We start from the raw sequence: 20,881 nt of genomic DNA, 5'->3' as shown, positions 1-20,881 counted from the left end.
GGACACCGTTCTACAGGCAGCAACAATAGGTTCCAAATTTAGCTTCTTGCAAAAGTCATCCATCTCTTTTGGCCTGCTTTAGTGTCCCCACCTGGAGAATTTATTTCAGCTCAACACCTGCTTCATTTGCCAGTTCTGAATGAGCAAGGGGCGGGGGTGCGGGGTGTGTGTGTGAGAGAGATCTGGCAAATGAGTCTTGCTGGATTTGTGCTACTGGCAGGGACACCTTGTACTCTTCTCCCTTTGGGGCCAATTCACAGGTCAAGTAACAGTTTGGCAAGGAAAGATGCCAGCGGAGGCTGCTCCATTAGGGCAAAAAGGGCACTCCTGTATCAGTCCCTGGGTGCCTTCAGCCACCCCCCACCTGTCTGCTTTCTCATTTACAACCAGTCCAGAGTGTAACTCTGCCTGTCAGCTTCTTCCTCTTTAGTCTCAGCATTGCCCCTTTGGAACTCATCAGGGAGGAAGATGGAGGACAAAACTGGAATTTGTTGCCTCTGTCACTGGCTCTGGTGTCGTCTAATTTTGGGCTCCTTGCCCTACCAGTCCAGTGGGTAGCAGCCACGACCGAAAGACCCACAAGTGAGCCCTGTTACAAAATATAGCACTCTCCCCAACACCTGACAGGGTTCTAGTCACCCATTCCCTCTTCTTGGATACTCCATTCCACACACCCATGCTTTCCCATTTTTCTTTTCCAACTGATACTCAACGTTTCATAACATTTTCTCCTTCTTATTTTTTTTTTATTGGAGGGTTATTTTATAAGGTTTCCTTTCAAGCTTTCATCCCCTATAGTGATTATTTTTAAATTGTGCTTCTGCAAATCCTGGGCCTCCTTGGCATTTAGGGAATGGTTGCAGCTCAGTGGCAGAGCATCTGCTTTGCATGCAGAAGGCCCCAGTTTCTGTCCCTGGCATCTCCACATAGGGCTGGAATCGCCTCCTGCCTGAATCACTGGAGAGCCACTGCAGTCAGTGTTGACAGTACAGTAATGCCTCCGCGAACGTCTGCCTTGTCTAGCGTCCCCTCCAGCGAATATCCGCAGCAAACCCGGAAGTACCGGAACGAGTTACTTCCAGGTTTGCCACATGCGCAGAAGCACTACATCGCGCTTCACACATTCACAGAAGCGCAAACCACTCCACGTGCGTGAGCAGACGCAGCACTTTGCCCTGCATCCTTTTCGGCTAGCAGCTGGGGCTCTGAAACGGATCCCGGCTGCAGAATGAGGTATGACTGTACTGAATCAGAAGGACCCAATGGTTTAGTTCAGAATAAGGCACTTTCTTGTGTTACTCTGTGCATGGTGGTACCTCTCTCACAGTGGCACTCACTGCCTGAGTTTGCTGTTAGAGGGCAGGGCATGACGACTTAGTTGTCTGTTTTCTCCCACAAAACGTACTTCAAGTTTGACACCTTGGATCATACCTGGGGCCTGTCTAGCTGCCTGACGACCTGCCTTTCTGTCTGGGTCTACTTCTCTGTTCTCCACTATCTCCCCCTTGGAATATTTGCTTGGCAATAGGCAGCAAAGTATTTACTTGGCAACACTTTCTGGCTTGGAATCTATGGGCATGCTCAGGAATGATGTGGCCTACTCTGAAAATGAGGGACATTTGGACGCTACACTCTACAAACCTGCCTTCCAGAATCCATTTTATATTGGGCCCAAGTCCCTCCAGAGTCTAGGCCAACCTGAAATGGATTTGTTTTGGCCTGTGCTTCCCTTGAGCCCCCTCGCTTGCTGCTTATTAAAAGCTTAAATTTTCAAAAGAAACCCAAGGCAACTAACAAATCCAAATGTCACACAATACAGTGGTACCTCTGGTTGCGAACGGGATCCATTCCGGAGCCCCGTTTGCAACATGAGCAGAATGCAACCTGCGTCTGCGCATGCACGGGTCGCGATTTGTCGCTTCTGCGCATACGCATGACACCATTTTGAGTTTCTGCACATGTGCGAACAGCGAAACCCAGAAGTAACCCTTTCTGGTACTTCTGGGTCGCAGCAGGACGCAACCTGAAAAGATTTAACCTGAAGCAAATGTAACAAGAGGTATGACTGTATTAGAATATATTGCGGTCCACCTCTCTAGCCCCAGCTGGAAGATCAGAAAATGGACATTAAAGAAAATAACCACCTGCATCAGAAATCAGTGGAAAAAAGAAAGTCAGCCAAACTATTTTTTTTTTAAGCCACCTAACAATGTAGTGACGGGTCTTAGAGACACCTCCCTTGCCCAGGCATTTTGCAGGATGGGGCCACCACAAGAAAAAGCCCTGGCCCCAGTTACCACCAGCCATGTTTCACAGAGGGATCTTGGCTTTTAATGATAGCCCTCTCCTCCATGCATTTGTCTAAGCCTCTTTTAATGCCACCCCACTTTGTAGCCATCACTGCTTCCTGTGGGAGTGGATTTCGTAGGTTAACTATGCTCTGTGTGAAGAAGGGAAGAAGGACAATCTTTGATCTCTCCCGAATCTTCCAACATTCAGCTTCATCGGGTGTCCACAAGTTCTAGCGTTAATGAGAGGGGGAGAAAAACCTTTTCGCTGTGCGATTTCTCCATGTCATGCATAAGTTTATACATTGTATCCAGTGCTCTCCCCCCCCTGAAAAATACGGTAGGTGCTGTTTCTCACTATGAAGTTATTACAGTAAGTGACACACTTTTTAACAACAGCAAAAAGAGATGTTGGTACTGTGCACTCTTGAGTATCCCCTGGAAAATAAAACCACTGCTTGTATCATGTTACATCTTAATCACCTTTTCTATAAACCTCATAATGCAGCCACACTGTCCCCTTGATGCTGTCCTTTTCAGAACCTTTTCCAGCTGTACAATATCCTTTTTGATGCAAGGTGACCAGTACTCTACACAGTATTCCAAATGTGGTTGCACCATAGATTTGTATAATGGCATTATGATAGTGGCAGTTTTATTTTCAATTTCTTTCCTAATGAATCATAGAATCATAGAACTGTAGAGTTGGAAGGAACCCCAGGTGTCATCTAGTCCAGCCCCATGCTGTGCAGGAATCACAGCTAAAGGATCTCTGACAGATGACCATCCAACCTTAGGGGAAACAATTTTTTGGGGGAGGGGGGTGGGTAACAGAGGCAGGGTTCCACTCTTGAAACACATCTTAAGTACTTTTAAATGTTTCTGGATTTCTATTAACAAACCTTCCTGGAAATGGGACAGGACTGAATTACTCCCATCCCTTCTGAAAACAGTACTGTTTTTGAAAACCAGTTTAAGCCATTTTTATGGTAAGTTTGTGTATTGCTTTGAGATATATGTAAAAGGTAATTGTAAAGGGACCCCTGAGCATTAGGTCCAGTCGTGGCCGACTCTGGGGTTGCGGCGTTCATCTCGCTTTACTGGCTGAGGGAGCCGGCGTACAGCTTCCGGGTCATGTGGCCAGCATGACTAAGCTGCTTCTGGCGAACCAGAGCAGCGCACGGAAACGCCGTTTACCTTCCCGCCGGAGCAGTACCTATTTATCTACTTGCACTGCTAGGTTGGCAGGAGCAGGGACTGAGCAACGGGAGATCACTCCCTCACGGGGATTCAAACCACCGACCTTTTGATCAGCAAGCCCTAAAAGGTGATAAATGAAAGAATCTGGCGTACTGGTTAGAATGCTGGACTAGGACCTGGGAGGCTTGGGTTCAAATCCACCCCTCCTCCCAGTATGAAGATCACTAGGTGACCTTGGGCCAATTACTCTCGGCCTAACCTACCTCACAAGGTTGTTGTGAGGATAAAATGTTGAGGAAGTAGAGCTGCATGCACCACCTCGAGCTCTTTAGAGGGAAGTTTGGATAGAAATGTAATAATAAATACTTATAATGTGGTTTTAGTGGGTCTATCCATTCCTATTGGAGAGGTGTAGATGCATCTATTGACCTTTCCCTGTCTACCTGCCACAGTCCTGTCCCCATCACCTGATTTATAGCAGGTAATGCAGGTCACTGGCACAAGAAAGACATCTCCCTCTTAACCAGGCAAATTCAGTATGCAGGCATTTGCTCCTTCCTAGCTGTCAGATCCCTTTCCTCTTCTCAACGGAAAATCAAAGCTGAGTGATGGAGCCACCATCTGAAGCACTGAACCAGAAGGGAGGGCATTCATTTTAAGAGAGTGAGAATGAGAGAAAGAAATGCTTGCTGAATGCCAAGTTGGGTGTTTAACGCTCAAGAGGCAATGCTGCCTTGTACCCTGAGCCGAGGGCCAGGGGTTAAAGGAAAGGGGAGGTGGGAGATAGGTAAACACGGGGCCAGGAAGTGCTGGTTGCCATTAACAGAGTGCCGTGAGGTCGCTTGGAACACTTTGGAGCTGCTTGGGTGCAAACCCTCCAGGCTAAATGGAAGTGACAGTTTTGACAGGAACAAGGAAGACCATGATTAACACCCCCCCTACCTGCACACATACAATGGATGCATGTATACGTGTTTGGATCATAGGCTCAGGACAGGAGCCGCAAGAATGACAGTTGAGAGTAGTTGTCAACTGGCCTCTGCAAAATAGGGGCTAATGATTTTAGGGTGGGTATTTGGAAAGCAGTTTCCTCCAGAATGTGTGGTGTAGCAATTGCACTACCCTGTGAGTAGGATCTGGCCACACTGGATGCAACATGGGAAATATGTGAGCAGGGATCCTTCTGCCTCTTCTGCATTGTAGCCTCCAGCTAAAAATATAAGTAAAGGTAAAGGACCCCTGACTGTTAGGTCCAGTCGTGGACGAGTCTGGGGTTGCGTGGTGCTCATCTTGCTCTAAAGGCCGAGGGAGCTGGCATACAGCTTCCAGGTCATGTGGCCAGCATGACTAAGTCGCTTCTGGCGAACCAGAGCAGTGCACGAAAATGCCGTTTACCTTCCCACCAGAGCGGTACCTATTGATCTACTTGCATTTTGACGTGCTTTCGAACTGCTAGGTGGCAGGAGCTGGGACCGAGCAACAGGAGCTCACCCCGTCGCGGGGATTCGAACTGCCAACCTTCTGATCGGCAAGTCCTAGGCTCTGTGGTTTAACCCACAGCGCCACCCACGGCCGCTGAATCAGGCCAAAGGCCTATCTACTCCAACATCCTGTTCTTGCAGTGGCCAGCCAGATGGCTCTGGGAAACTCTTAAGCAGAACCTGAGTGCAACAGCGCTCTCCCCGCTTGCAATTCCCGCAATTGGCAATCAGAGGCATACCGCCTTTGAGAGTGGAGGAAGAACCATAGAACCATGCTGGCTCCATTTCCACAGAGCTAGACCCATGAGACTAAGTGCATGGCAGCTGGTGCATGCCAGCCATGTGTCTGAGTCCTGGGGGGGGGGGTAGCGATGGAGGCTTTCCATGCATTCTCTGTGTTTGGGCTGGGATATCAAGCAGTCCTTGACGTATCCTAGACTCAAGCCATTGTGGACTTTATAAATTTATGCAAGAACCTTGAACTTTGCTCAGTAATATATGGGCATCTAATGCAAGCTTTTAAGCACTAGGCTGGTGTGCTGCTGATAGCCTCTCCCCATCCAGAGCCTAGCTGTTGGAATAGTCCCCCGGAAACTCAAAGATGGGCAAGAGTTGTATTGTTTTGTCCATTTCCTTCCCTGCAGTGAGTTTGCCAAAGAACGAGAGAGAGTTGAGAACAGGAGGGCCTTCCTGAAGCTCCGGAGACAGCAGCAGATTGAAAGAGAACTGAATGGCTATTTGGAGTGGATCTTTAAGGCAGGTAAGGAATCAAGAGTCTCTAGCTGTTTTGTGTTGGGAGGCGGGAAAATAAATAAAAGCAACCCTCCCCATCTATGCTGTGGGTCCTTTCCCCTAAAAATCCCCTGAAGTGCAGCTTATAAAGGAAACTGACAAACCACATCATAAAATGAACAAAGTCACATTTATCAGTGAATTAGATGATGTGCACTAATTCAGAACTCGATCTGACCCAGCGAGCCCAAATTAATACAAATTTAAAAGTTGACTTCAGCTCCCCCATCGATGTCCCCTCTATTTTCCTCCCTCCTTTGTTGCTCCCAATAAAACAACTTTTCCAGCTTTCATCCCTTCTCCCTATTAATAAATAAACATAATCCATATCTCTTCTTCTCTGTCTGAAAGTCTCAGAAGCCATCAATATGTTACACACTGTGGTCCATCCTGTCCCTTTCACTGTTCTTATTTCCAGCTTCACGCTTCAAAGGGGGGTAGGGTGATGTAATCTCAACAAAATCTATATCTCCTCTCCATCCTCCCCCCTAAACTAATAAATCTCCCTGCAGTCCATCCTGCCAATGCTCAGTTCCATTACCTCCAACTCCACAGTTTACTCTCTTCAGAGTGTGTGACAGACAGTCCACACAGTTGTTACATATCTTTTTTCCCCTTTATTATTTTTATTTCACAATACAAAGTTCCAAGCGTGGTCAAAATCCCACAAAAGTCCCTCAAGGTTGTTACTGTCTGTCACCTTTCAGGCAAAGTCCTTGGTTATAAAATAAATCCATCGCAAAGATGTATCTTTAAAGTCCACTCTTCCTGAAGACTTTACATTCCATTGCTTTATGGGAGGGTAGATAACACAGATCCCAGGGAAAAAACATGACTTAAAATATTGCCTACCCCTTGTCTTTCACCGTTCAAGCAAAGCAGAAATTAGTGTCTTTCATTCTTTCCAAACAGATGATTTTCTCCTGCAACACAAATCAGGATCTTTTTTTTGGGGGGGGGGGTGCCTCGTTCCACAGCTCACTACGGTAGCTTGCTGAGGCTGTCCTTGGATGGAGCCATTGAGTCCAGCACCCTCATCTTCTTGCATGGGAGACAGGGCTTTCCGCCCCCGCTCACAAACAAAAAAAGGCATGGTTGGTTGGTATTGCTGGTTTTCCAGCTGCCTCATGACTATCATGGAAATCTCAATTTATTTCTGGTGTCATGCAGCCACTGGGTTGGATAATATCTCTTGTCACATGATGAGGCAGGAGCAGAGGTTTCTGGGAAGTGGGCTGGCCTTGTTGAGAGCAGTCAGCCTTTTATTTGCTCCACACAACTCACAGCAACTCTTCCCAGTTGATCTTGCCCCAATGAGGCAGTTGTGAGAACTGAAGGTCCACACCTCCCACTCTCTCCTTCCCCAGCAGCCTAAGACTCTGTCATGTTGTCTCTTGTTCTTCCGCCCTCTTCATTTCTCTGCATGTTCTGGGAGACCAGGGGGGAGGTGAGCTGGTCACAGCAGGAGGAGGAGACTCCCTGGATTCTTCAGCAGCCTGCCTCATCTCTGTTTCCTGGTCCCTCTCCTCCCTGCCTCTGAGTCTGGACCATTCTCTGCCTCATCCTCTTTCTGCTCACTAAACCTTGTTGCTTCTTCAGCTTCTGACATCTCCTCCCAGTCTGCTCCTTTTCTCCCTCTGACCACACATTGCCATCCCACCACCAATCCCCTGGGTTCCCTTGGGGATTCCCCAGCTGCTGCCTTCTTCCACTCCCCTGCATCCAGCCCATCCATGACACCACACTTGCGTGAAGCCAACATCTCCTCCACCCTTTCCATGTCTCTTCTGGTTCTGGGTGACAAAGGTTCTGGATGGCTCGTCACCACAGGAGGGGGAAGACACCTGTGACTCTCCACCAGTCTGATTCATCTCTGCCTCTTGGTCCCCCTCATCCCATCCTCCTCCTTCTGATTCTGGACACTCTGCCACTGACTCTCCCAGCTCACTAAGCCCTGTTACCTCTTCAACTTCTGATACCTCCTCCTCCTAGTCTTCTCCTTCTTCTCCCTCTGACCACTCATCTTTCCCCACTACCACTCCCTGAGCTCTGAGCCTTCTTCCCTTGGGTTTTCTTCAGCTGGTTCCTCCCACCATCCCCCTGTTTCCAACCAGTCCATGACATCCACACTTCTTCTTCCCAGGACATGCCCCTCACCACCCCTACTTGAGTGTTTCTGTTTAGCTAGAATGAGGCCTTGGATACTGATAATGCTTCTTGCCTGTCTGGATGGAGGAGAGAAAGAGGTAAATTAACATTTGTCACTCCACCCCCCCCCCTGTTTTGCTTCTAACTCCACCCAATACTACTACGTGGCTCCCAGTAGGCTTCCCATAATAGTATAAGGCCCACAGGCTGAATAAGATCACCCAACCCTGCTGTACAGCCCAATTAGTTCTGCCCTTTCTTTCCATTGTTGTGTCTGTATATTTGTATATAAGGGACTGTCTGGCTCCATTCAGATCAAAAGCAGGTGGAGGGGTGCATATGGAATGGTTGGGCTATTGGAGCAAATGTCAGTTTATATCTTAAGTGGTCCTTGGAAATGGGCAGCTTAGGACAGCCTTCCTGATTGCTGTTGCTCAATGAGAACTGCTTATAATTAGCAAACCTAAGTTTATCTCTGCATGACAACTCTACAGTTTCCCGGCATTCAGGAAAAAGAGCCATTCATTTTATATTCACCATTCATAAAATGTACCTTTGGTTTGTTGACAGCTCTGGCTCTGTTTCCAGCTCAGAGTAATAGCCACTACCGCAAGTGCTTTATAATTTATATGGCAGTGTTTGAGGGGTTTCTGTTTGGGATGGGGTTTTTTGATGTGTTTTTTATTGCAATGTAATTTTTAGTCTTGGTTGGGTTGGGTTTGTCCTTAGATCAGCCAGGCTGCAAGGTGGGTTACTGGCAGTTACAGGCATACTGCCTCTGACAGTGAAAGCAGAACATAGACATTGTCGCTAAGATGCACACACTAGTCTCAACTAGGGGCAAGGCCTTTTCAGTACTGGCCCCGACTTGGTGGAATGCTCTGTCACAAGAGACTAGGGCCCTGCGGGACTTGACATCTTTCCGCAGGGCCTGCAAGACAGAGCTGGTCCGCCTGGCTTTGGTTTGGACTCAGTCTGACCCTTATGTTTCCCTCCCCTTATGGTGTTGATCTATGGGCTACTATTAAAATGAGACTGCATTTTAAATTGTATTTTAACCTGTATTTTAAATTGGCCCCCCCCCATTATGTTTTTATTGTAATTTTACTGGTGTTAGCAGCCCTGAGCCCAGCTCTGCCCGGGGAGGGTGGGGTATAAATAAAAATTTATTTATTATTTATTATTACAGCTTGCCTCGCTAGGTCAGTCAGGAAATTTTATTGTATTTTACTGGGTGGGGGAGGATTGCCCTGAAGCCCATCTAAAGAGGGAGCCACATCAGTGTTAACAGTGAGGGGAACTGCTAATACTGACACTGACACTGTGCACAGTGAAAAAGAAAATGGGGTCAGCTCCCTATGGCATCATCACCATTTTACCCACACATGCATCCACTGGGGCCTTCCCTGCTGCAAACGTGCCACCTCCCTGCTTGAAATTAGACTTAAAAAGAAACATTCCTTTGTAGCCAGCGAAACTGCTTGAGGTCATTGTATGGTGCTCATGGTTTGCAAAAATGTTCACAGGCCCCAAAGAGTTGATGACTCCAGTCCTGGAGTCTTGTATCCTAAGTTAAATAGTTGACTCCAGTTAGTATGGTGTAGTGATTCAAGTGCTAGACTAGGTACCCGGGACACCAGGGTCCAAATCCCCACTTGGTCATGAAGCTCAGTGGGTGACCTTGGGCCAGTCACTACCTCTCAGCCTAACCTACCTCTCAGGATTGTTAGGGTTAGGGTTAGGGTTGTGAGGATAAGATGGAGAGGGAGGAGAACCACATGTTCCACCTTGAGCGCCTTAAAGGAAAGGTGGGATATAAATACAACAGCAGCAACAGAACTATTATTATTATTATTATATAAATAACAATAATGATAATAGAAGTAAATGACTATGCAGCTGACAGTTCCATGAGCACAACAGAACCTCCTTCTCCCCTTCCCTCCCCCCATCCCAAATCTGCTCTGGAGGGTTGGTGTGTGTGTGTGTGTGTGTGTGTGTGTGTGTGTGTGTGTGGAACCCTGACTAAATTTGGGAGGAGTGCACAAGAGGACGGGGAGAGGAAATGTTCTGTTGCACTTATGGAACTCTGATTCCTCATTGTCAATATCTGTATCTTCTTCTCAGCTGTTTCACATCTGGCTCATCTTCCCAGATACTCTCCACCAACAAGCCCTGCTGAATGAGTCTCTGGTCCTGCATCCATACAAGGGCAGTCCAGGGAGCCATGGGACGGTTCCTTGCTGTCCTCCACACAGACCCAATAGTTTTTGAAGTGTGGCTTCCATTAAATTGGACTTAGAGTGGGCCAAACACTTCCCCTGATCCTGATAATGGCTTTCCTTTTTATATTTGATGGAAAAGGACAAATGAAAAAAATATATAAGGGCCTTTGGGTTTGGGAGTTTGTTGCGGTACTGGCACTCTGACAAGTACTGCCTAATGTTCATTCTGCACCTGTACTGGGTCAGTCCTTTGGGTCCTACACTTTGGAACTCCCCAACCATTGATTTGACACAGGCATTATCACCAGCTGCTGCTTTTTTTCTTCCTAATCATCGCTGCCCCTTGCTTGCCAGGGAAAGAGACAATGAGCAAGCAGGCAATGGCATCTAGTGTCAGAGCGTTCCTTGCTGGCACCCAGGGCAGGTGCACTTGTGCCAGAGTGTGTGCAGGGTGCCGTGGGGGCAAGGCATGACACTGGAGTACACCCCCCCACACTCACTGGAGTTAAGTGGGGTCTTGATGCACTGCCTCCTCAGTGGGAAGCCCAGCTGGCCAAGGTGGCCAATGTCATGCTGTTTTGAGGGGCACATCCATGGCATCCTGTACACCCAGCACTGCTTTGCGAGTCTTGCAAAAGCGGTGTGGAGTTGGCAATGAGCATGCCTCTTACGTTCTTCTCAAGCCATCACCCAACTAGAGGGCGGCCATGCAACAGGGCATGGGCACCCTGCCCTGTTTGGTCCTCCTCACCTGTCTTCCAGCTGGAGGACACTGTGAGAAGGATGCAATAACTCACAATGCCCTGCGAGCCCAACACTCACAAAAGTGGTGCAGGGCTGGCAGGGCACATGCCAGCTAGGGGGCAGTGTGAAAAGGACGCAACAGCTTATGGCGCCCTGCCAGTTTATTACTCTTAGTGTAAAGGTAAAGGGACCCCTGACCATTAGGTCCAGTTGCGATTGATTCTGGGGATGCGGCACTCATCTTGCTTTACTGGCCGAGGGAGCCGGCATGACTAAGCCACTTCTGGCGAACCAGAGAAGCACACAGAAATGCTGTTTACCTTCCCGTCGGAGTGGTACCTATTTATCTACTTGTACTTCGTGCTTTTGAACTGCTAGGTTGGCAGGAGCAGGGACCAAGCAACGGGAGCTCACCCTATCGCGGGGATTCAAACCGTCAACCACCTGATTGGCATGCCCTAGGCTCTGTGGTTTAACCCGCAGCACCACCCGCATCCCTTACTCTTAGTGTATAAAGTCCTAAACCAACCAGGATCAGGTTAACTGAATCACCTGATTTTTGTCTCACCAGGCAGTTCATGGTAAGGCAGAATATTGAGCCAAATGGCACAGAGTCCCATCAATGAGATGTCATCTTAGGTTCTACAATGGAAGAGAGATAGAAATGAAGCAAATCAGTAACATTCTGGGAAGAAGTGTCAGCTGCCTCTTCCCATCTTCAGTAGGGTGGCAGGTGGTGGAAGATGAAAGAACAGGATTATAACCGTGCTATCATAAGAATTACAAAGAATCTCCAGGGCACGTTGTCTTAATCTATAGAAAACAAACTTACTTCCCCTACAACCTGCCTTTACTAAACCCCAAACTGTTGTGATGAATTTCAGAGCATCCCTCTTGTCTAGAAATTTCTCACCACCACCACCACCTGTTCCAATGATGTTTTGAAGACAAGGGCATATGACATTTAGCTGAAGGGGGGATTATTCGCAGGAGACCTAAAAGGTTTATAGTTCAAACTGAGTTGAATTGCTTGTGTTCTAATTCCTTACCGAGTCTCTTCCTTTGGCACATGCTTTCAGTACTGAGGGTGCATTGATGGTGGTAAGAACAATAACAACAATAATTAAGGCAATTCCCTTTCTCCCAGAATTGGTGACCTATGACACGTCTCACTTAACTTTTCTTGTCGGGTTTGAACAGCTACTGAATTCAAGGCTGTGTGGAGCAGTGGCTATGCTTCATGTGGAGTACTTGGCCAAAACAAGCCAGAGATAACAGGATAGGCATACGGAATACTTAATTAGCTAGAGTAATTGTTTAGGCCACATCGGGGGAAAAGAGAAAACGCATCAAAGAAAAGCCTCGGATTTACATCAATGTACAATATTATAAATAATTACTGTTGCGTGACTAGGTGGCAACAGCCCCAGCCCCCACGGATCATAAGGAAGGAATAAAGACTCTGACAACGTTATATGGAATTAAAATTAGGCCTCAACTTTATTAAACTTCCAAATGTAGGAAGACCTTGGCTTGTATCCCTCCCAGCCTCCCAGCCAGGGGGAACTGGGGCTCATCAGGGTAAATGGGATATGGGGGTGCTCTGTGCGACATAAGTGCTCTGTGCACGCAGGGTAGTTCACTGACGACTTTTCAGTGTATGGACAGTGACACCCATATATATGACCCCTTTAAGAGGGGGACCCTGGAATCGCTGCTGCAGGGGGGTGAATCACCACTTCACGCCCCCCCTCCCATATACGGAAGAAAAGACTAAAGGATTCCACCCGAGGCCATAACCCCCAAAGTTGTGACGAATTGCTACGAGGAAGACAAAACCTGCCAATGCAGGAAAATTTCCTCCCGGTCCTTCAACAGCAACCAGTCAAAGATCGTAGCAGTGCCTGCTAAACAGGAAGAAAAGGTTAACCTGCAAACAAGAAACATTAAACAGAGGGAGGGTAGGGAGGGTGAATCTCCAGACCTGACTGCCTGGCTATTGTCGCCTCCACCCCCTATTTATAAATGGGGCTGGCCCCACCTCCCAGCAAGAAACTTGATTACTGAGGCTGGGCGTGAACCTCCAAAAATTAACACGGAGAGGCAAGCCAGCCGCTGTTTTCCAGTAAGCTCCCTGGGAACTGTAGCACTGCGCGCGAACCCACAAAGGGCACCCACAATGTAAAGTGTGAGTGCTCATTAATATAAATATCAGAATACAACATAAATCACCATAATGCTGATCTACGTGACTGTGTGACCTGGGTGCCTGCTCCGGCTACTATGCAGGTGCTCAGAGCCGATGGGCAACTTCCAAGCCCATGAACAGAAAAACATCAGAAGAGCCCAGCTGCACCAGGCCAAAGGCCCGTATAGCATTCTCTTCTCAAAGTGACTACCTAGGTGCCCTGATGGGAAGCCCATCAAGCAAAACCTGAGCACAATGGAACTCTGCCCACCTGCGACTCCAAGCAACTGGTTTTCCCAACTTGTTTTCTCTGGCAGGGGGACGTGGTGTGACACAGCAACGAACATAATCAGACAGAGGCACTACTCCACCTCTTTCTGCACATGCATGCTTCTGTTGCCCCATGATTTCCCCATGAAAACAGCAGGAAAGTTCCGTATGCCAGTATACCACCCCAAATTTCATCACTTGACGTGATTTTCCAGATTAAGGAGGCTCTAAATGGATTTTTATTCTGGAATCGGATGACACAGTAATGAGTGCTCAACAGACACTATATTGCATTAATTTTCCAGAAGTGGCTTTTATGTCATCTGAGAGCTCAAATATAATGTGGATATTAACAGCTAGGGAAATGTCGGGGAAATGGAATAAGCTTCTGTGTGAATGCAGCCCTGGTCTTCAGTCTTAGGGTTCTTTATCTTTAAACTGCACTTGGACATTCAAACAGAGGACTCTTTCAAACAGAAGACTGGCCTGTATCAACCCTTCTCTTCAAAGAGAGGCTTCTGCTCTGTAAGGCAGGACAGTCTGTCCTCTGTTACACCCCCCACCGCCAGATTTACTATGGATTTAGAAAATAATAATAATTGGCTATATTTTAGCTTTTTCGTTTGACACATATGCCCCCCGCTTTTTTAATGACACTGCTGTTGTTTTGTCTGGAGAGAAATCCACTAGTCCAATCTTTCCCCAGGCATTCAGTGTCCTTTGTTCCCAACATTTAATCTAAAATGTTGCTGCTGAGTCAATCTCTAAGAATTTAAAGATGCAAACAAATGAGATGAAATCTCGACATCCTTCCTTCCTAGAAAAAGGACACAAGCCTTAGAAGTACAGACTAAGCATAGTTATGACCTGAGAGAAACCCACAATCTTGCATTAATCGGAGCTCAGGGCAAGAGGGGGTGATGTTCAGAAGTCATTGTGTACCTCTAGCAGTAGCACTTGATGATGTGGGAAGGCAACACCAACTGGGTGGCTTTAAAACAGGATTGAACAAATTGATAGAGGGTTAGACTATCAATAGCTAGTAGGCATGATGGCTATTCACAGTCGGCGGCACTATGCATCTGTTGACCAGGTTCTAGGAAACACAGGTGGGGAGAGGCAGTGGTGTAGTCTGGGTTGCCAGCACCTGGGGCCACATGGAGGGGCTAGGTGGGAGAGAAGGAAATGAACACAGTACGCACATGCATTCAACTGCCTAACAGCATCTGCGTCACCCATGAGATCACAGCCACAGAAATAGTCAAAAAAGAGTTGTTCCATTGTTTGGAGAGGTCACTTTCTGGTTCTCATGGAGATGCCGTTTTCAATGGAGCCCAGTAACAAAAGTGCGCAGCTGTAATGAGGCAGCACCAGGTGTTGAAATTTTACGCCTCTAGTAATTTTGCATCTGGGGCAACCACCTGTCTGCCTCCCACGCTGCGCCACTGGGGAGAGGGCTGTTGCCACCAGAGTTTGGTTGTGAGTATCTCATATGGATCTTGTTGGGCACACTGAAAACAGAAATGATGTCACTCATTCGACAGGCATGGGGAATCTAAGAAACACCACATGTTACTGGACTGTAGCTCCTATAATCCCTGACTACGGATGGAAAGATCTATCAATTTTGTCTTTCACATTTTCTCATTTTTCCTATCTTAAATTTGGTTGTCCACATTTTTTGGCATTTTTTAAAAAAATCAAAAAATCCTCGTGTCATAAAAATTCGCCAGTGTTTTAGTGCAAATATCTCCAGATATGCACATTTTTATATGCTGTTTTGACTACTATGCAAATTTTAGCAAGTCATTCCCCACAATGCATAGCATCTTTATGTGCTATTTTCACCAATATGTTTGTTCTTATGGAAACTTTTCCCCAATATATGGATTTCCATAAAACTTTGGTTGGTGAACTGCATAGTAAAATGGATGGTTTAGTTAAGATTTTTGCATTGCAGTGGGTTGGTCTAAATGACCCTCGGGGTCTCTTCCAACTCTACAATTCTATGATTCAATGAAAATGTCAAAGCTGTGTTTCAGTTTACATATCATTTGCAGAAGTGTGAATTTGATTCAGATACACACACACACACACACACCATCATTTTTCAACATTGTAAAACATACTTTTATATCTTGTACATTTTTTTTACTTCCATCAATCACATCTGAAAATTTTCTAATCTTTCCCTCTTAATTTACATTTCTTACTTCACTATTACTTTTGAATATCATAACTAATGTCTCTCTTCTTTATCTTCTTTGCAATGTTTCATTTACTCCTCCTTACAAAACTTCTTGTAGTCCTACTAGCGTAATTTGTTGATTACAATTGCTCTTCAAATAGTTCACATATTTATTCCAATCTTCTGTGAATCTCTGGTCCTGCAGGTTTCGAATCCTTCCTGTCATCTTATCCAATTCTGAGTAGTCCATTAACTTTGATTTGATTCAGCGTTAAATGAGTTGGGAATCAAATATCCCCCTCCTCCCCTATCCCTGGCCATTGGCCATGCTGACTGGGGCTGATGGGAGTTGGAGTCCAACAACATCTGGAGGACCACAGCTTCCACATCCCTGCCATTGGGGAAGAGTGATAGTTGCTGAACTGACTTTGATATTCCCAACTAAGCAGGGTATATATTTTTTTACAGTGTGTGCACTTTTTTTTTTACTGCTCTTTCTCTGTTTCCAGAGGAGGTGATGTTAGCAGAAGAAGACAAGAACGCCGAAGAGAAGTCACCCCTTGATGGTAGGTTGCTTTGTGGTACATTCGGCTTCTTTTGCATAAGGTTTGTATGCTCTGTGTGTGTCTCAGTGGCTTTTCATGAAACAAAAAAGGGTGGATTCTGTGTTTGTTGCCTGGAAGTGCAATAAAATAGTCCATTTCAGCTTCTCTCTGTTTCTCATTCAGCAACCCCCCATCACAGATTCAATTCATCACATTTTCACAGCAATTTTTGTGCTTTTAAAAAAAAGACTTATAATACCCCCAGCATTTTAGTGTGAGTTTCTCAAAACGAACAAATTTTCACAAGCCATTTCCCCAGATATAACGCGCTTTTTCTAGGCTGTTTTCAGAAATGTGTGCATTCTTACGCACACTATGCATTTAGTGTATGTTACTTTCAAGAAAACATACACCCTTAGGCACACTTTACCCTAAGATAATGCATTTGTGCTCACTTTGCTTGGTAAGAGAACTGCATTGCAAAATTTAGAGAAAGGGCAGATTTTGAAGGACAGCTGCGTTTCAGTTCACTTAATGGTTGGTGAAGTGCAAATTAGGCACTTTCTCATTAAAATGAAAACAAACTCAGATTTCTCCTCGCATCCCAAGCTGTATGTCCCAAGAGGCGTTTGATGCAGCAGCAGTCAGGCTTGCTATGCTGGTGTTCCCAGCTGCCAACCCCGAAAACTTGAAGGATGGATAACAATATTTGAATATAACGTGGACCTGTCAGTGACACAGAATCTGTAGTCCATCTCACGATTCCTTGACATATGTCTTCAGGCACTGAGAAGCAGACACCTGTGCATTGTGCATTTGCTGTGGGGAATTCCGGTCTAGCTGTAGGAGAGGCATAGGTCGCACCCACAGCATAGAAGCATAGAATTATAGAGTTAGAAGGAACCCCAAGGGTCATCTAGTCCAACTCCCTGCAAGACATTTAGAGCACTCACTATACATTTAGAGTTATCCCATCCCTGTACAGTCCCAGGCAGCCATATTTACTTTTACCATTTCTGCAAGATAGAGAATCTCAAAGCTTTAGTGCTGTGGATGTAGTCCAGCAACATCTGTGTGCTTCTGTTGCTTCTGAAGCCCCTCCAAGATAACTGGGAACTTCTGTCTCCTTGCTGCTCTTGGCATCTGGCTCATAAGATGTTAGAATTCACTAAAGTTCCATTAAAAGACTTTTCCCTCTTCCTTTTCTGACTGTCTTTCCTCCTCTCGTGTCTCCTCTTCCCCCTGCCTGCTGTCTCCCTTTCCTCTGTTGCTGTTCCCTTCTCCCCTTTTCTCCTCCTGTTCACTGTCAGGGAGGGCCACTTCTGAAGGCCCAATCCTGCGAGGCATGGCAGTGGTGGAGATTAGCGGCGGAGGCACCTATAACAGTGAGTGGACGGCAACTTGTCAGGGTTCTAGAGGGCATCAGTTGTGGCTTTAAGCTCCTGAGCACTATAGGTCATTCACACCTAGCTAGTAACATCATTGGTCTGGCTGATCAGTGATGAATCAGCAAAGAGTTCATCTTGAATGAGGATGACTGTGGGCCAGATTACATGAGACTTGGATAGCGCAGTTTTGTCCTTCAATGCAGGGTTATGGTTCACAAATTTCCAGTGTGGAGTGATCAGGGTCCTGGGATGGGTAATAGTCCTTTAATGTTCCATTTCCCCCACTGTGGTCCTGATCTAGATTGGGTTCACCTGCAATTACATTGCCCCCCAAACTCCCATTGAAACTAATGAGTGGGACCGATCAAGATTAGTACTTCAGTGTAAGGCAAGAATGGGGGACCTGTGGCCCTCCAGATATTTATTTATTTATTCATTCATTCATAAAAATATTTATATACTACGATTAATAGAGGGGGGAAACAGAGTGAAAAATCATAAAGAAAAATCATATAAAATTGTTAAAATCAGAAATCAGCTAAATACAATGGGAAGATGTATTCTTAATCGCCTATGTCAGCCTCTGACAGAATAAAAACATTTTCATTGGGCACATTAAAGTTGATGCAAAACAGTACTAAACCTTAGGTTATGTAAATACAATCCTGGTAACCACACACACAACGTAACAGGATGTTTTTGACTACGCAACTTCTATTTCAAACACAATTCAACATGTAATAACTCACAAAGTGTAATTCCATAGACCAACACATGATGCAAACAGAACATATCAAGAGAAATTAAAGCCCAATGGATGGTCAGGAGATAAAGTCCATTCAGTTCCTAAATTGGCATATTGGCAATAACCACAATATGGTATGCTTATCTTATGATGTTCCACGTATCACTGCTTTGAAGATTCTAATGTTCCTTGTATGTAGATATTGGAAATTTTGTTCTATCAGTTGAATTTGTTTTGTTCCATGTTTCTGTCATACAAGAATATGAGTTTGCACGGCTGTCGAAGCACAGTTGGGCGAAACAAGGTATTATCTCGGAGTCCTTGTGGTGCCATACCGTCAGGTTTTCCATCTGATTCTCATGATATGTTCTGTTTGCATCATGTGTTCGTCTATGGAATTACACTTTGTGAGATATTACGTGTTGAATTGTGTTTGAAAGAGAAGTTACATAGTAAAAAACATCCTGTTATGTTGTGTGTGTTGTTACCATGTTAAAGTTGAAACAAAACTTGAAGGTGCCTGCTAAATCTCAGTACTGAGCCAATGGCACTAAAGACTCAGTTTCTTGTTATCAAATGAGCCTCACCAACTCAGGGAACAACCAGTGATGCTTCTGCAGTTTATCTCAATGATTGAGGTTGGTTATCAGGAGGTCACTGAGATACACTGGACCTATGTTATTCAGGACTTTGTAGATTACTACAAAGAACCTGAAACTGGCTCAGAAGTAGATGGGTAAACAGTGCAGATGTTCTAACAATGGTGTCACCTGTTGTTGGCCAGGTGGCCTCATCAGGAGTCTTGTTATGGCATCTGGACCAGCTGGAGCTTCCAAGCCAGGCCCAGGGGGTGCCCCACATAGCGTGCATTGCAGCTATCCTGCCTCAGGGTTACCAGAAGAAGGACTACAGTGGTCAGGCTATTCCTGTCCAAGAATGGCTGCAGCCGCTGAACCAGAGTTAGTCAAAGGCACTCCTAGCCTCTAGTGACAAAGATATATCCAGAAGTACAGATTTTGCTGGACTGCAAATCCCATCAGCATGGCCAGAGTTCAGCAATAAGGGGAAGATGTATTCCAGCAACATTGGAAGACCACAGGTTCTCCATCCCTGTCCTACACTAAAGTACCTACTAGTCTGGATTGGGCCTCTCATGCTGGCAGTTGTGTGTGTGTGTGTGTGTGTGTGTGTGTGTGTGTAAGTTTGATGAGCAAGTCTGACCCATGTGGCCTTTTGGGGCAAGGTTGCTGGTATCTCAAAGGGGTTTGAATCAGAGATTATATCTCAGAAGCCTTGGATTTTTTTAAATCTCTGGCTCTAACCTGGAGCTGAATGTCAACCTGACCTTCCACGGACTAAATACTTGGAGGAGCAGGGAGAGTCCTCCTTCATCAGGGTTGCCTCAAGAGGATACTCTTGAGCAGACCTTGGGGTGGGTTCCAACAGAAGAGCCCCCCTCAGAGGATCACGCCTCTGGATCATGTTTGGACTGGATTCATATCAGTTTTCAATGTTTGATGTTTCTTTGGCTTGGCTTGACTTCTATAGCTTCTTCTACTGTTGCTTGGTAATATTGTGTGTGAGGCCTTAACCACAGTGGCCTCCACAGCTGGGCTGCCAACCCTGTGTCCCTCCATATGATGCTGGACTACAGCTTCCACCATCTCCTGCCCATTGGCCTTCCTAGCAGGGGCTGATGGGAGTTGAAGTCCAATCACTTCTGGAGGGTCAGGGAAGGAGAAAACTCAGGCATTCCAGATGATACTGGACTGCAGCCCCAGACAGCATGGTCAATGGTTTGAGAGGATTGAAGTTGGAGCCCAGAACCATCTGGAGGACCACATGCTCCCCATCCCTACTGTAGGTGCAACTAGAAATGGGCTTGACTAGGGACATAAAAAGAGCTCTGTAGGATGAGACCTAAGAGTGTTTCCAAGAGTGGCCAGCTGCATGCTTCTGGCAGTCCTGCAAATAGGACGTGCATACAATATCACTTCTGTATGGTTGCCTCCCAGTAGCAGGCTTCTGATATACTGCCTCACCATGGAGGGTCTTTAGAGTCATCATGGCAAATAGCCATTGACATACTTCTCTTCCTTCATAAACTTGTCAAACCTCCCCGTAGAGCAACTTGAGAGCAAAGATAAAAGCCACTTGAAAGCAACGGGCCACTGCTATATTTTGCAACAGCAAATTCCATAAACCTGTTTTGCATTGTGAAGAAGGAGTTCATTTGATTCACTTTGTTTTGTCTTGAAATTACTGCCAGTCATTTTCACTGGGGAAAGCTTATGGGGAGACACAGGAGAGAACTCTCTTTAGACGTCATGTAGGAGATGAGCAGGCTTATTGTTCTCTGTTGTTCTGGGGAGCAAGACTTTGGGATGAAAATTGTAGGGAAGTAGACCATGGCCAAAAAGTAGGAGAGAAATGTTTTAATGGGATGAACTGTTTGACAGGAAGTCTAACTCAGGAGGTGGTGGGCTCACATTTGCTTGTAGCATTTTAAGCAAGGGCTGCAGAATCATCAGTCAGCGATGCAGTAGTTGCACCCCGCATTGCAGATCCTGAATTGAATGGAAGGGCTGAACTTGAAGACGTCTCTTCCAATTCAGTAGTTCTATGATGCACTCTGAGTTGCAGTGCTATGACAGAGGCAGAAGTACTGTACATATATTT

General features: G+C 46.0%; 2 protein-coding genes across 9 annotated transcripts in view; one reads left to right on the top strand and one right to left on the bottom strand.

Moving 5' to 3' along the window:
- The window catches only part of SLC31A2 (solute carrier family 31 member 2), a 989,995-nt gene that overhangs the window by 540,493 nt on the left and 428,621 nt on the right, over window positions 1-20,881 (bottom strand). The gene's annotated exons all lie outside the window — the stretch shown is intronic.
- Window positions 1-20,881, top strand: part of CACNA1B (calcium voltage-gated channel subunit alpha1 B) — a 327,353-nt gene that overhangs the window by 156,331 nt on the left and 150,141 nt on the right. For 5 of the 8 annotated variants that reach the window (XM_077922130.1, XM_077922128.1, XM_077922129.1 and 2 more), the window contains exons 8-10: window positions 5,614-5,729; window positions 16,034-16,090; window positions 17,380-17,454. In XM_077922130.1, the coding sequence (XP_077778256.1) occupies window positions 5,614-5,729; window positions 16,034-16,090; window positions 17,380-17,454 (248 nt within the window). The remainder of the gene's footprint in view (window positions 1-5,613; window positions 5,730-16,033; window positions 16,091-17,379; window positions 17,455-20,881) is intronic. The other 3 variants (XM_077922132.1, XM_077922131.1, XM_077922135.1) reach the window with 1 other exon arrangement.

This window comes from Podarcis muralis, chromosome Z (assembly GCF_964188315.1).
Source record: "Podarcis muralis chromosome Z, rPodMur119.hap1.1, whole genome shotgun sequence".
NCBI lineage: Eukaryota > Metazoa > Chordata > Lepidosauria > Squamata > Lacertidae > Podarcis > Podarcis muralis.
Note: the sequence above shows the minus strand (reverse complement) of the source record. Positions and strands in the feature narration are given on the sequence as shown.